Source organism: Meleagris gallopavo, chromosome 1 (assembly GCF_905368555.1).
Source record: "Meleagris gallopavo chromosome 1, MGAL_WU_HG_1.1, whole genome shotgun sequence".
Taxonomy (NCBI): domain Eukaryota; kingdom Metazoa; phylum Chordata; class Aves; order Galliformes; family Phasianidae; genus Meleagris; species Meleagris gallopavo.
Window position 1 is genome coordinate 21,391,212 of NC_139404.1, and position 14,735 is coordinate 21,405,946.

General features: G+C 39.1%; 1 protein-coding gene across 4 annotated transcripts in view; it reads left to right on the forward strand.

Annotated features, from left to right (window-relative positions):
• The window catches only part of POT1 (protection of telomeres 1), a 63,681-nt gene extending 61,618 nt beyond the window's left edge, over positions 1-2,063 (forward strand). For 3 of the 4 annotated variants that reach the window (XM_085218374.1, XM_010706251.4, XM_085218397.1), the window contains one exon: positions 384-2,063. In XM_085218374.1, the coding sequence (XP_085074500.1) occupies positions 384-496 (113 nt within the window). In that variant the 3' untranslated portion in view covers positions 497-2,063. The remainder of the gene's footprint in view (positions 1-383) is intronic. The other variant, XM_085218383.1, reaches the window with a different exon arrangement.
• Positions 2,064-14,735: the final 12,672 nt, after the last annotated feature.

The following is a 14,735-nucleotide window of genomic DNA, read 5'->3' on the forward strand; positions in this document are numbered from 1 at the left end:
TTAAAAAGTGGTCCTTTTGTAAAGGGTGTAGAGGATTCCCTTTGGGACCTGTTTCATTAGTCTTAGTATCACTGAGATTTTGTTTTAGAAAGTCTTTATAAATGCTATAGTACCGTAGAAGTAGTGTTATCAAGAGCTTTCAAGGTGGAGGTGCTCTGGGAGGCTGCTTGTCACTGGTGATGCATTTCCGGTGATGCGTGAAATTTTGAGATACAAACTGGAATGCTAGTTATGAATTTTAATTTCAAATGAGTAATTAATTTTTCTTCTCTTTAAATATTTTATATGCTTAAGTATCATAGTTAAGAACTTGCTCTAGTTGTAATTTTCTCCTATAAAAATTAGAAATGAGCTTTAAATTATAATTTGGTTTTGATTTGTAGATGACTTGCCATGGCTGGAATGCTTCATCAAGTCCTATAATATTGCAGATGGAATGAAACATCAAGTTTATTACCAAATTTTTGACACTACAGTTGCTGAAGACGTTGTATAGAAATGTGATACTAACAGGAAGTAATCCAGTAAGAATCCAATTATTTTTTATATATCAGAGACTACATAAAAAAAAATCCATGTTCCATTCTTATCAGTTCAGACTGTATATGTGGCATTTTCGTTTCTGTTAAGGTGAATGGAAATAATGTTTCAATGTATTTTCTACATTTCTACATGCAGTGATCTGACTGCAACTGGAAGAGGCTAAGCTTCACTGGAGGCTGCTCAGCTCAGGGTGATGGAAGAAATCTAATACCCAGCTATCCTTCAAAAAGGCAGCGATGAGGTTATAAACTGATGATTTTCCTCAGAAAGTACAATCAGAATTATGCTGCTTTGTTCATTTCTGTATTAAAATAAATGATGTTGGTAGAGATAGAGAGAAGAAGCTCTACAGTAAATTTTGAGACTATTTTCTGCAAGTATTTTGATGGTGTTACAAATCTGACTGTGTGATGCTTATCACTAAAATTGAAGTCAGGTCACGAAAGTAAGAGTTTAAAATTATAAAATGAATATTAAAATTCAGTAAACCATAAAGATTTTTAAAGTTGGCGACCAGAGTTTATTACCTGGGTTTGTGTTTTCAAAGGCTCTCATATCTAGGTTAAATTTACTGTCAGATTAAACTGCCAAGATCTGCCTTTTCTATCTTACATAATCAGATTGTTTGACTAAATTTAGAGATACCAAACTAATCTAGTGATATCATGGCTTGAAAGTACTGCTGGAGAAATTACTTGATGGTTTTATTTTGCATTCAGAAGTACGTAGGAGAAATTCAGGACATGTTTCTCCACTGATAATTAATGTAGAAATCCCTGTCAAATCAAGTGCTTCCCATCAGAGAAAAATCTCATAATATTTACAACAGCTGTTTTTAAAGGAGTTCAGAAGCAAGATACAGTACTTGTAAGCAGATAATTATTTTAATAATAGATGACACTTTCTTTTTTAATTTTTTTCAGAGCTTGTTAGTAATTATGCAGTTTGTCAATTTAAAATTTCACCAAATGTCTTCTGATAATTTTCAGATATTCTAAAAGATTGTAGTGAATTTATGTGCCATAACCCCAGAGAATATGCACTTTATTGATCAGTGTGTAAGGGGAACTACTACTAAAGGTGATTAGTGCATATTTCCTTTAAAGGAAAATCTGAACTTCAGAATGGAGCTGGCCATTTACTAAAGAGCAGTACTGGTTCATGAAACAGTACCTGAATCTGTGAACAACTGCATAAGCAAAAATATTGTGCTATTAAAGGTGTATTATTAAACCTGAGGCACTGGCAGGATCCAAATGACTTCAGAAGTTAAGATTTAAACTGAAGACAATCTTTTGTAGCTTTTCTTGTATATAATGCATGAAAGTATTGGAAGGAGATATTTTTGTTATTTTATTTTATTTTTGTTACCAACTGACAGCAGTAATTGATAGTGTATGTTTTTTGTAACGAAGTCTTTTCACTGCATCTGATGTCAGAGATCCCTGCCAGAAAAATGAGACTTCTGTGCTGGTGAATGTTGTAACTATTAAAATGTTTAATAAAATCTTTTTCAAATACTGAGGTGTTTTGTATTTGACTTTCAGTTTCTAGTCCATAAGATACTGAAAACTTTGCTGTCAGTAGCCTTGCTTCAAATGAATGCTTAGAGTTTGTTGGGTCGGAACGCGTATTTAATTCTCTTTCCAAATACGATTTGTAGAAATAATTGTAATTAGTAATTAATATATATATATATATATATATATTACAATACTAAAGAACATTATATAGAAAAGAATTAGTGCAGAGTTGAAAATTAATGTGAACTCTGTTCCTCCCCTACCCTACCGATTACACAGGTGAGTGCATAGAAATAATGAAAATGTAATTAAAATAAGGACTTCACAGTCTTCTGAAAAACCAGGCAAAAATGTAAAATATATGTAGGAATGGTGTTTTCAGGAGTTTCTGTATGATTGGGCTCCTAAAGTCCTTGTTTTAAGGTGGTTTAAACAAGATTAGATGGTTTAGATTGGAAGTCTTTCAAAAGTCATTTGAATTTAAGCTCTTGGTTGCCTAAAACCCTCTTGAAATTTCCAAAGAAAATGTCAGAAAGTACCATAAACACACATTGCAGATGCAAGAAGGCATTTCTGATGGGTGACCTGCTGTTCAGTGGTGATTGAACTTTCTCATCAGCTTTAGCTGTTACAGGATCCAGAGATTTACAGACAAGACTTTGAAATGCTTTGCTTAATACTAATCCTTTGGCTACTGAGCAGCAGGAAGTGGGATTGAAAACACAGTGGAGCTGGGTCTAACAAGCAACAGAAGGAAGAGAATTTGTTTTAGTAGGGATGAGTTCTTATCTCTTCATACCACAATGTTTTACATTGCAGTGAATTTATTCATTATTCAAGTATGTGAAACTGGCACGAACTGGGACATAGCAACTGCAGAAAACTTTCTTCAAATGAGGAGAAAGAAAAATCGAGTAAGCATTAGTTTCAAATAAGTATTATTCCAAGTATACGGAACAGTGAGCACAAAGAGAGGAAACAAGGAAATTCAACAGAAGATAAAGGAGAGAAGGAAACTTCTCTTCTAAAGAAGAGAACAGCAGCAAAGGCAAGATGTAGTGATGGTAGAGAGGCTTAGTGAGACTCTTTGCTACACACCCTGCTCAGATAATTTCCTACATACTAAATACCCAGGAAGTACTGTGGTTTGTAGAAACCTTCACCCGATGGAGGATCACTAAGTCTGAGTTGTTTTAAAAATGTAGAGCAGAATTATTTTATGATAATATAATAAATAATATAATTAGTAGGGGTTTTTTTGTGGTTTTTTTTTTTTTCCAGCAAAGGTAAACAGATTTGAGTACGGTCTTTTGCTTCCTCCTGTCTACAAATGACTCCTTAAGCAACTTGAAGCTCCTCTGAAGCAATGTTTCAAGCACCAAATACGATCAGTCATACACAGGATGTGTATTACCTGGGGGTATTGTTTTTAACTGGGGAAGGCAGCAGTGTTTAATGCTATTATGGCATAACTGTGCTTTAATATGATACTTCATCTTGAAAAATACTCTGTCACCATTTACTGTGTTAAAGGTGCAAAATCCCATAAGAAGTTGGAGCAGTGACTGAGCTTGACATAAATCCACAATTTAAAGAGAGGTCAAAGACCATACTGGCATGTCACTCTTTAGATACTGTACTGTGCTCAGGTACCCTTGCATATTTACTGTTGTCTGTAAGATCTCACTACTCATAATGCTACAGTTTTCTTAAAGGTAGAGGATTGGGTTTGATTGCTTTCCTGCTATATACTGTTCTGTTGAGGTGTGCAACCAGCAAAGCAAGTAGTGGTAAAATTAAGGAGAAAGGTGTGGAATGATCTTCCCCTAAAGGTCAGTGAATTCATTTATTAGCAGTGTGCCGCTGCTTAGGTTCTTCTTGCAGGGGAAAAAAAAATAAAAAATAAAAAATAAATTGAAGAGCTTTGTTTGAAAGCATGGGAAAGGTCAGAACCTTCACATTAAACTTTGAAGGACAGCTCAGAATGAGGAGTGCCTGTTAAATATCTAACAGTGCACTTCTAAAAAAAAAAAATCAGATACTGTAGCCTGAAAATTTTGATGCAAACCTATTGCTTGCTATGAGCTATGTGATTTGGTAATTTTTAACTTCTTTAATATTATTCCAATCTGTATACAAGTGATTAGCTAGAATATTAATTCACTAACTTGTTTGCAAATTAGTTAGATTCTTCTGGATCCATTTCCTGGAAATTGTTTCTATTTGACCTGAGAGAGATCTGTTTGTTTTTCTATTAAAAATTGAATAGGAGGAAAAAAAAACAACTTGCAAAAATACCATATCCTCTGTTGACTAGATACATTCTTGTACTTATCCAAGCAACCAGAACAACTCACATCAAGTCATTTCTTTCATTACGAAATGATACCTCACAAATGTATCTTTTCACAGCAATCTTACAGCATTGTAAAAATAGCAATAGTTTTCAAAGCTCATTTAGCTTTTCTAAGGCCTGGAAAAAATGGGAATGCCTTTGGCCTACTTTTCAATCTGGGTAAAGAGATGGCTGATCTGATGTGATGGGGCAGGGAATTCTTAACTCATTTCTTCGTGGCTGTAGTGAAGGTACTCATAGCCTCATTTTACATATTGAGGTCATGGGCTAATATGTGTCAGGAAAGCATAGAGCTGTACCAAATACTGTCAAGAGCACATGCAGCAGTGCAAATCAGAATTGGAAATCAATTCCAATTGAAACTGACACAAGGAAAACTAAAGCAGAGGGAAGCGTGACGGGGATATATTCTGCTTCTTGTAATTCAGCTTTGGTAGAGAATTCTATTCTGAAATTTAAACCAAATAATAACTAAAAATTCACTATGACATAAAGCTTAATGAAAACACTCAGGCCACAAGAGACAGTATACTGAATGTGTTTTTAGTTTTGAAATCACAGAACGGCCAGGGTTGGAAGGAACCTCAAGGATCATGAATCTCCAACTCCCCTGCCACAGGCAGGGCCACCAACCTCCCCATTTAATACTAGACCAGGCTGCCCAGGGCCCCATCCAACCTGGCCTTGAACACCTCCAGGGACGGGGCATCCACAACCTCTCTGGGCAGCCTGTTCCAGCACCTCACCACTCTCTCTGTAAAGAACTTCCCCCTGACATCCAATCTAAATCTTCCCTCCCTCAACTTCAAACCATTTCCCCTTGTCCTGCAGTTATCAACCCTTTCAAAGAGTTGATTCCCCTCCTGTTTGTAGGCTCCCTTTAGGTACTGAGGCAATGAGGTCATGCTGCAGCCTTCTTTTCTCCAGGCTGAACAAGCCCAGCTCCCTCAGCCTGTCTTCATAGTGGGGGAGGTGCTCCAGTCCCCTGATCATCTTCATGGCTCTCCTCTGGACCCTCTGTGTACTGCTCCAGACCTGGACACAGTATTCCAGACAGGGCCTTGCAAGAGCAGAGTAGAGGGGGACAGTCACCTCTCTGTCCCTGCTGGCCACCCCTCTTCTGATACCATTTACTTTCTGAGCTGCAAGAGCACACTGCTGGCTCGTTTTAAGCTTCTCATCCATCAAGACCCACAGGTCCTTCTCTGTGGGGCTGCTCTCAAGGACTGCTCCTTCCAGTCTATAAATGCCTGGGATTCCTCCAGCCCAAGCGCAGAACTTTGCACTTTGCCACATTGAACTTCATCAGGCTCACCCAGGTCCACCTTTCTAGCCTGTTGAAATCCCTCTGAATGGCATCCCTTCCTTCCACCATGAAAATTAACTTGTTTTCCTTAAGTGTTTTCATTCTTTTGGCATTTTTCTGATAGTCAATATTTCTAGGTTCCCAATCCAGCCAGCCTTTGGATTTTCCAGTTTAGCCTATCTAACAAGGCTGTCAGCTAGCTATTTTACAGGAATTGAAGTCTTAATTGTTGTGTCAGCACAGAAGCTCCACTGCCTGGAGGCTGATTGCTTTGGGATCTAAGAAGCCATCCTGATCGCTTCAGGTGATAAGAAATGCCACCAATGTTCATTCACAGCTCCTCCATGCAGTTTTCCCTATCTGTATTGATGCAGTTGGAAGACTATATTGTACAATGAGTTGATGTGCATGCTTGCTGCCTTCCCACATATACAGGTGCACTCTTAATAGCCTGCAAGTGCTTACCAACAGAGTAATTCAATTAGAACACACCAGAACTCACCTGTTTTTCCTCAAATCCATTCAGGAAGGTTGAATATTAATAAAAAAAAGGAACAGTTGGTCATGATGAAAATAACAGAAGCATATTAAAATCTAGTTTACAATAGCTGTGTCTGCACAGTTGCAAAACATGCATTTGAGTAACATGTAACGCCAGCTGGTGCAGTGCCTTAATTCCTCCTTTTCAATTTGTGCTTACTTTCAGGTTTTGTATTGTAGTAAAATAATTTTATCCTCAGTTTAAAAAAAAAAAAGTTCCTGATTAAATGGTATTTCTGATCTTGGTCTGGGAGTAGAGAAAAACAATTGCTAATTGTCACTGTTGGTTTTTTAGAGGACAGTAGAGAATTAGGAGCTGTAACAGATGGGATCAATGGCTATATTTTCAATAAACCTAGCCACTATGCCACCATATTCAGTGGCACACTAGAGTAGGGGGTGGGATATGTATATGCAGTATTGTTACTGCAGACAAGTGTCCAGCAAGGTTATGACTTACTTAGACTGTCTTCACAAATTACTCCCAAGCAAGGAATGGAGCAGTACTTCCAGTCTTCTACAGGAAAGGAAGGTCCTATCTGAAAGGACGAGTGTTTTTTCACTGTCCTCTTGTCATACTATAACTGCTACTTTTTTCAATTAAAGAAAAAGCATCGAAACTTGAGACTTTTGTAGTTGTGGTGGATCCATAATGCTTAAGGCATACAGCTAGAGGACTGATAGAAAATACAGAGGTGCCTCAAAACAGTATGAAATCTTGACTGATACTCTTGCTTAATGGAGAGGAAAGACATTGGTGAAAATAACAAATTCAAATATCTGATTGAAACAGTGAGATTTTATCAGTGTTAATTTTGTGATGGTACAGCCTCCCTGCTCTGAAGACCTGAGACTTCTTGTTTTTGTTTTTGTTTTTTTTTTTAACCAAATTAGGAATAAAGAAGTTTATTCAACTTTGCTGAGAGTAGCAAAATCTACATTTATCCAAACTTCTGCATCTTTGTGCTGATGCTACAGTGGAACAAGATGGAACAAGAGTGCAAAACCCATTTCTGTGTCTGGCTGTGGGGGTTAACAGAATCACAGAATGGCCAGGGTTGGAAGGAACCTCAAGGATCATGAATCTCCAACCCCCCTGCCATAGGCAGGGCCACCAACCTCCCCATTTAATACTAGACCAGGCTGCCCAGGGCCCCATCCAACCTGGCCTTGAACACCTCCAGGGACGGGGCATCCACAACCTCTCTGGGCAGCCTGTTCCAGCACCTCACCACTCTCTCTGTAAAGAACTTCCCCCTGACATCCAATCTAAATCTTCCCTCCCTCAACTTAAAACCATTTCCCCTTGTCCTGCAGTTATCTACCCTTTCAAAGAGTTGATTTCCCTCCTGCTTGTAGCTCCCTTTAGGTACTGAAAGGCCGCACTGAGGTCACCCCACAGCCTTCTTTTCTCCAGGCTGAACAAGCCCAGCTCCCTCAGCCTGTCTTCGTAGTGGGGGAGGTGCTGCAGTCCCCTGATCATCTTCGTGGCTCTCCTCTGGACCCTCTCCAACAGCTCTCTGTCTTTTTTGCACTCCGGGCTCCAGACCTGGACACAGTACTCCAGATGGGGCTTCACAAGAGCAGAGTAGAGGGGGACAATCACCTCCCTGTTCCTGCTGGCCACCCCTCTTCTGATGGAGCCCAGGATACCGTTTGCTTTCTGAGCTGCAAGAGCACAGTACTGGCTCATGTTAAGCTTTTCATCCACCAGGTCCTTCTCTGCAGGGCTGCACTTAAGGACCAGTCCTTCCAGGCTGTATGGATGCCTGGGATTCCTCCAGCCCAAGTGCAAAACTTTGCAGTTGAACCCCATTAGGTTCAGCCAGGCCCACCTTTCAAGCCTGTCAAGGTCCCTCTGAATGGCATCCCTTCCTTCTATTGTGTCAACCACACCACTCAGCTTGGTGTCATCAGCAAACTTGCTGAGGGTTCACTCGATTCTGTCATCAATGCCATTAATAAAGATGTTAAAAGAGCACCGGTCCCAAGACAGACCCCTGGAAGACATCTCTTGTTACCAGTCTCCACCTAGAAAAAAAAACATTAGTCATCACCCTCTCTCTGCAGCCTTTCAACCAATTCTTTATCCATCAGGTGGTCCTCCCATCATAGAATTAGAATCATAGACTCATAGAAGAATTGCTGTTTAGAAAAGACCTTAAAGATAATCAAGTTCAACCTCAACCTAACCATACCACCCTAACAACCCTCTGCAAAATCATGTTGTACAATCAGTGAATATAAAGATGCTATAGTTATGAGGTATACCAGAGAGCTTGGCTACACAGTTATTACACCAAAGCAGAAAAGACAGGATACTTACCCATATCCTGGGCTCACTTACAACACTCCAGCAGAGTAGATCTCCAGATGAGATCCTTCCCCTCTGGTAGTCAGCTCTTAAATGAGTCTAGGAGAGGTGGAGCCAGGCTCCACTGCTACCGGCAGCACAGGTGAATTGCCTTCACCTGTACTCCCGGAGCTGACTCATTGCTCACCTCAGGTGATCAATCAGAGGTTCAGGCCGTGATTCAGCAGTTCCCATACACATGTCATGAACACAGAAAAGACATTTAAGCCAGAAATACTGTAGATCATCCACAGGCACAACATATTACAAAATCTTGCTAGTGCTCTTTAAGTTTTGCTGTGCTAAAAACAAACAACCAAACAAAAATAATGCATAATTATAAACTGCTACAGATGATAAGAAATATGTCGTTTATTCCTGGGACGGGAAGGAATTTTGGTAGGTAAAGTTCCCAGCTGATACTAGGAAGAGGACCACTATGGAATACACAAAGTCCTAAGTGTCTTTGATAAAATGACCAAGCAAATAACTTTTCGTGACTCTAAATCTGGTGAGTAAGATGAGAAGGAGAGAGTGGCGTGCTGACCTGTGACTGGTGCTACTAGGAGAACCAATGTACACTGCCCCTGCTGTCTATGCCCCTTCCAGAGAAGTAAGTAATGAAATGCACCCAGAAGCCAAGTAATTCAGAGGAAAAACAAAAATGAAAACAAAACAAACAAAAAACAACTACAAAAAACTCTCCTTTGTTCCCCATCCCTCCAATTTGGAGATAAGGATGTGAGTTGACCTCGGCTGGCTGGCAAACGTCCAACACATCTCTGCTGCTCCTTCCTCCTCATACAGATCTCCTGCTACAGGTTGGCTCCTTCCCACAAGTTGCAGTGCCTGTCAGAAGCCTAATCCAGGACATCTGCTGGCCACCATGTTTTCAGGAAACATCCACCAACTCTACCTTGCTCTCCTTTGTAGGCTTCAGGGGAATCTCTGCTGCAGAGCCTGCAGCACCTCCTCCTTTTCCTTCTTCTCTGGCCTTGATGTTCACAAGGCTGTATCTCGTATCTCTAAGGCACTTTGCCTTTTCTTAAATACATTTTTTCCAGGGCACTGCCATGTTGGCTGTGACACCCAGCTGTGCCCTGTCGCAGGGCCGTTGGAGCTGGCTGGATCCAGATGTGCCTGGCACAGGGCAGCCTCCGCCACTCTTCACAGATGCCCCTGCATCCCTGCCAGCACCTGGGCACGGACACAGCACTCTGTCTAAACTCTGTAGACAGAGAAGCAAGCTCACAAGCTCTCTGTGAAGCCTATTTACATGTCCTTAGAGTGACCAGGGGTACGAAAGGCTGATAGTCACAATTTTCTTTCTGTACCTCTGGCAATATTCAGGCTCTCAGGCTGATAAGATACTGACATCTTGCTATTGCTGGCTCGGTTATTCTGATTTAGTTAAAGAGAACAGCATGAAAATTGACAGTGTAATAAATAACGTTAGAAAGCTGTTAATTCGAAAATCTTAGCCTGTTCAGCGATGGAGCTGAGCCAGGCCGTTAATGAGAAGCATGGTTTCGGTAAACAGAAATACATTTGGTCATGATCCATAAATGGCTTTATTTCTCAAATTGAGAGCAGAAATTATGTGGGACAGAAATGTGCAGTATTCTACACTTTGTTCAGCTGTCTGAAAAACACATTATTAAATACTTACATCATTCTTCCCTGTAATAGATGCACGTAACTTGTAGTTGGCAGTAAAGGACCTGGACATTTTAATGAAGAGACGAACTTAACATCTAAGTCCTAATTGTGCGAATAACCCATCTGGTTTGAACAGTTCAGAACCAAAGCGAAGTTTTTAAAGCTAAATCAAGCCCTTAGAAATTAGACAATCTGTTGCCATTTCTACACAGCTGTACTTCAAGCGATGGCACTATTATCCACTAACTCATCTACTACTAAGCAACATGCAAGTGGAAGGGCTTCAAATGACTGAGCAAATATTGGTGGTAGATGTACAGTTGGACTGGATGATTTTGGAGGTCTTTTTCAACCTTAATGGTTCTATGATTCTAAATGATTATCACATTTCTTTATTTAGTGGTACTATCGCAGCCCCTAGAGGTGATACTCACTGAATGTTGTTTCACTTATAAATGCGCAAAACAAGACATTAGGAAATTTTCCACAGCTTGGACATGGATTTTATCATTACTTGCAGATACTGTGTAGTAAATGCTTTTCATTTAAGTAAGATCTTCATGACAAACACTCTAGCACAAACCTTTGACTCTTCATTCTGCAATGGGAATGTTGTCGTCAAGTATCTGAAAGATATTTAAGCTTTTCTTGTTTATTCTCATTGTTCAGGTTGTAGTAAGATGTTTTCAAAGGGAAACCAAATTTAAAGACATATGTACTAGTTAAGGGAGATGACTGAAAGTTGGATCAACAGAAAAGAGACATAAAAACTATCCCAATTACATTTTCTAAAGTTCTTCTGCATTATCATCCAGCAAAACTACAACATTTATATTATGTTTTGCCATAGGCTCATTCGTTTGGCTAGCCATGTGTACACCTAGGTAACATCCGAAGTTAAATCCTATGCTTCAAAATTTACGAATAAGTTGTGATATTCAAGTGGAACAGATGAATTAAACAAGTGGTTGAGCACAGTTCCTCAGAACCTGAAGAAATTACTAATATCTGAAATAAACACTAACTTTAATTCACTATGGTCATACTTCAAAATTAGCTGAGAAGATACACAGAAAATGAAGGAAAAAAAATCTCACACAAGAAGCTGAAAGGAAGCAAGTATTAGTTACAAAAATTGTCTTTACACAATTAGTATATATTTCATTGTAATTTACCTATCAGCCTGAAAAATCATGTTTTCTTGTTAGAATTATATCTTAAGTATTTTCTATTTGATTTCCATGGACAGAAAATATCTAAAAAACATTACTTTTGAGGCAGCCAAGCCAGGGACCACAGCCAGTTGTGAATCCTTTGTCCTAACACTACTCACAGACAGCTATGTAGAGGTAATTCTTACCATAGATTGGGTATGTTTATGATCAGATGAGACAGAAATGAAACAAATGAAAGCAAGGGATATGAAAGAGGGGATATCAAGTTAACAGTGTAATTAACAAACTTGCATTGCAACTACAGAGCAGCTCACCATGTTCATATTCCCTGAAGGGGCATCATTCTGTTTCAAGTCTACAGAACACAAGAGATTTTGGTTTCCTGTCTTAGCTTTGCTAAAGATACGTAGTCAGTGTTTCAAATATTGCTTATCCCCCACTTGAGAAAGTGCCTATATTTTAAAAGGCACTTTTGGAAGAGCTGTTCGGCTTATCTTCCAGAAAGCTGGCTATGTTCTTGCACTACGACTTTGTTAGAACCTGTCATTCAGAGCTCCAAAGCATTATTCCTTTTCCTGGTATGGGATCAGATGTAACGAGAATTTATATTGTCTTTCATCTTATTATGGGCTAAATCTATTCAGATGTCAGGTGGTATAATAGAGTTAACACTATTTAACCTCAGCACTTCACCTTCTGAAGATAAATCACTGACATCTCTTTGCTAGTCTTTTAAAAGAGATGGGTATATATATCTATTTGAATCTTCAGTGCTAATGCAATTCATTGATTCGGTTAATTGTAAATTTGCACTTAAGGAAAGACCAAGATCCAGATTTCTGAACATAATGAATAGTATATATCAAGCCACTGTCAGAACCGGTTCAAATTCATGTAAGCAATTACTGTGTTCAAGAATTTCAGTACTTATTTGGGCTATCACGAATAGTGGATTGGTGGTAACTGGTATTTGTGATCTCCTTTTAAATCGATAGGCTAATATGAATGCATTTGTCTGAGGCCTTCACCTAATCTCTAACAGAGAAATGTGACAAACTCACTACCTGCAAAATCCTGATTCACTTAAAACTTGAAGGTGATCCTGGACCCTCTGAGATTATAGTACATAGTCTTCATATTGTGCATAATGCCGTGTGGGTGTGAAAAGAAGCTAAGAACTTGAATCTTTACAACTTTTTGATTGTGTTCTGTGTACATCCAGGTCAGGCAGGGATCAATTTTTGAAAGTTTGCCCAATGTTTCCAGTGCTGGTCTTCATTTTCAAGCAAGCTGAAGACGTTTTTTTTTTATGCCAACAATCCTAGAGTTTGAGTTGAGATTTCTTTGAATGCTAATGAATAATCTTTAACATTTTATCTTTGTAAATACAGTAAAGTGTCCTCTTGCTGCTTCCTAAAACTCAACAGGTCTTATTCATCCTTTCTATAATTGTGGTGGTTTCAATGCAGTCAGACTACAAATAGGTTGGACAACTCATGTGAATCAGATACACTGTTTATGGGTCTTTCTAGATAATGAATGAAGACTTAAAACTATTGTATTTAGTAATAAAGATTTACTGTTTTCTTCAAAGTGTTCCAGCTGATTGCTGATTAGACATTTGGCCTTAACAACAAAATTTCATATGAACACAAAGAAAAGCTTTAATTAATATGATGTTAATCTTTTTAGAGTGACAGTTGCCAAACTATCATGGGAAAACAAGTAAGGATATTATAAAAGTAAAGGGAAAATAACTTTGAATTTTATTTAATTGGCAAAAGGCTAGAGCCCAATTCTCACACATCACTGCTGGCAGCCTGAATTGTCATCACTGGATCCTACAAACAATTGGTGCCCTCTCTAACTTCTCCACTGAAGGACGTAAGCATTATCAGGCTATGCATACATACAATTATTTCTAAAGATGCAACTTCATAAATCATTTATGCTCAAGGTAGTCCATAATGCCACCCAAAAGATCAACTCTGGTCATAAATTCCCAAGCCCTCCTTCATTTTAGTAATAAAAAGATCTGGCTAATCAATTCAAAGCTAAGCTTACCAGAGAGAGGAAAGGAGGAAAAACATAGAAGTGATCTGTGCTGATGTAGGGAGAAACCATCTGTTTTAGCAACAGCACTGTCTTAAGGTCTTAAGCACTTAAGACAATTAAATCTGTACCCAGCCAGAGGTCACTACAGGAGAAAAAATACTTATAATTTTATCTCCAGAGCTCCTAGAAAGAGATCAAATTTGTCTCCACTTCCTGCCAGAAAGATTTGCCATTCACAGTGGTCTGTGCAGATTTTGGCAGCATGATTTGTCATTTTAGTGTGATTTGATCAACAGTGAAGTCATTAAGAGTATGACCATAAATTGCTCTCATTGACTGGTCATTGCTAAGATGAGTGTAGCTTTTATGTCTCAGAACTATTATTTCAGATTTTCTCCCTGCAGACTGAAGGAACAGCTCCTGTGCTTCTTAATATTTACTCAGCTTCTGCTTACCAACTACTTTTCTTTATTACTGATTTATTTACTGATTTATTGGGGTTGTAGCAGGAAGAATTTAAACTTTGGAGGATAGTACACAGGAAAATATTCTTCTTGCACTGTGCTTCCTTGTTGCACTGATGGACAAGCAACTAAATGTGCCTAAATCCCAACATCAATAGATGACTTCTGAATATAGGAAAGACAGATGAGTGAGTTCCAGCCTAGACTGTTTACTGCCAGTTCCAAAACCCATTGCTGTGGCCTCAAAATCCATGTGGCAAAGCCCTTACTCAAAGAACAGAAAATATCCAAAGCACCTAGATGCAGATGACAATTAGAGGCTGGAACGGTGCCTACCAGTTAGCTCCACTCCTCCAGTGGAACGTAGAAACACACAGAAGTGCTGCTGTGTGCTACTGACCCAGTACAAACGTAGGCTATGATGTGACAAGAGCAAGCTAAAAATTGCTCAATAAAATGGAAAATGCCAAATATATTTAAACACAAGTATTTTGCAGAAACTCATCCCATTCAAGCCCTTCTGCCAGAATGCAGACAGTGCTTAGCTGGACGCCTGATAGTTGGCTGAAAAACCAGATGCTGAAAAGCCTTGAGGGTCTGTCCTCTCAGGCTGCATAACCCTATGGATGGCTCTGGGCCTCCAGGGCTCCCAGATTATCTGCTTCCATCATGGCATCTGGAAATCAAGAGTTTTTACCTAAGGTGAATGTCTCAAGAGTTTGCTTTCCTCTCCTTAGCAAGAAGCCCCCCATCCACAGCGT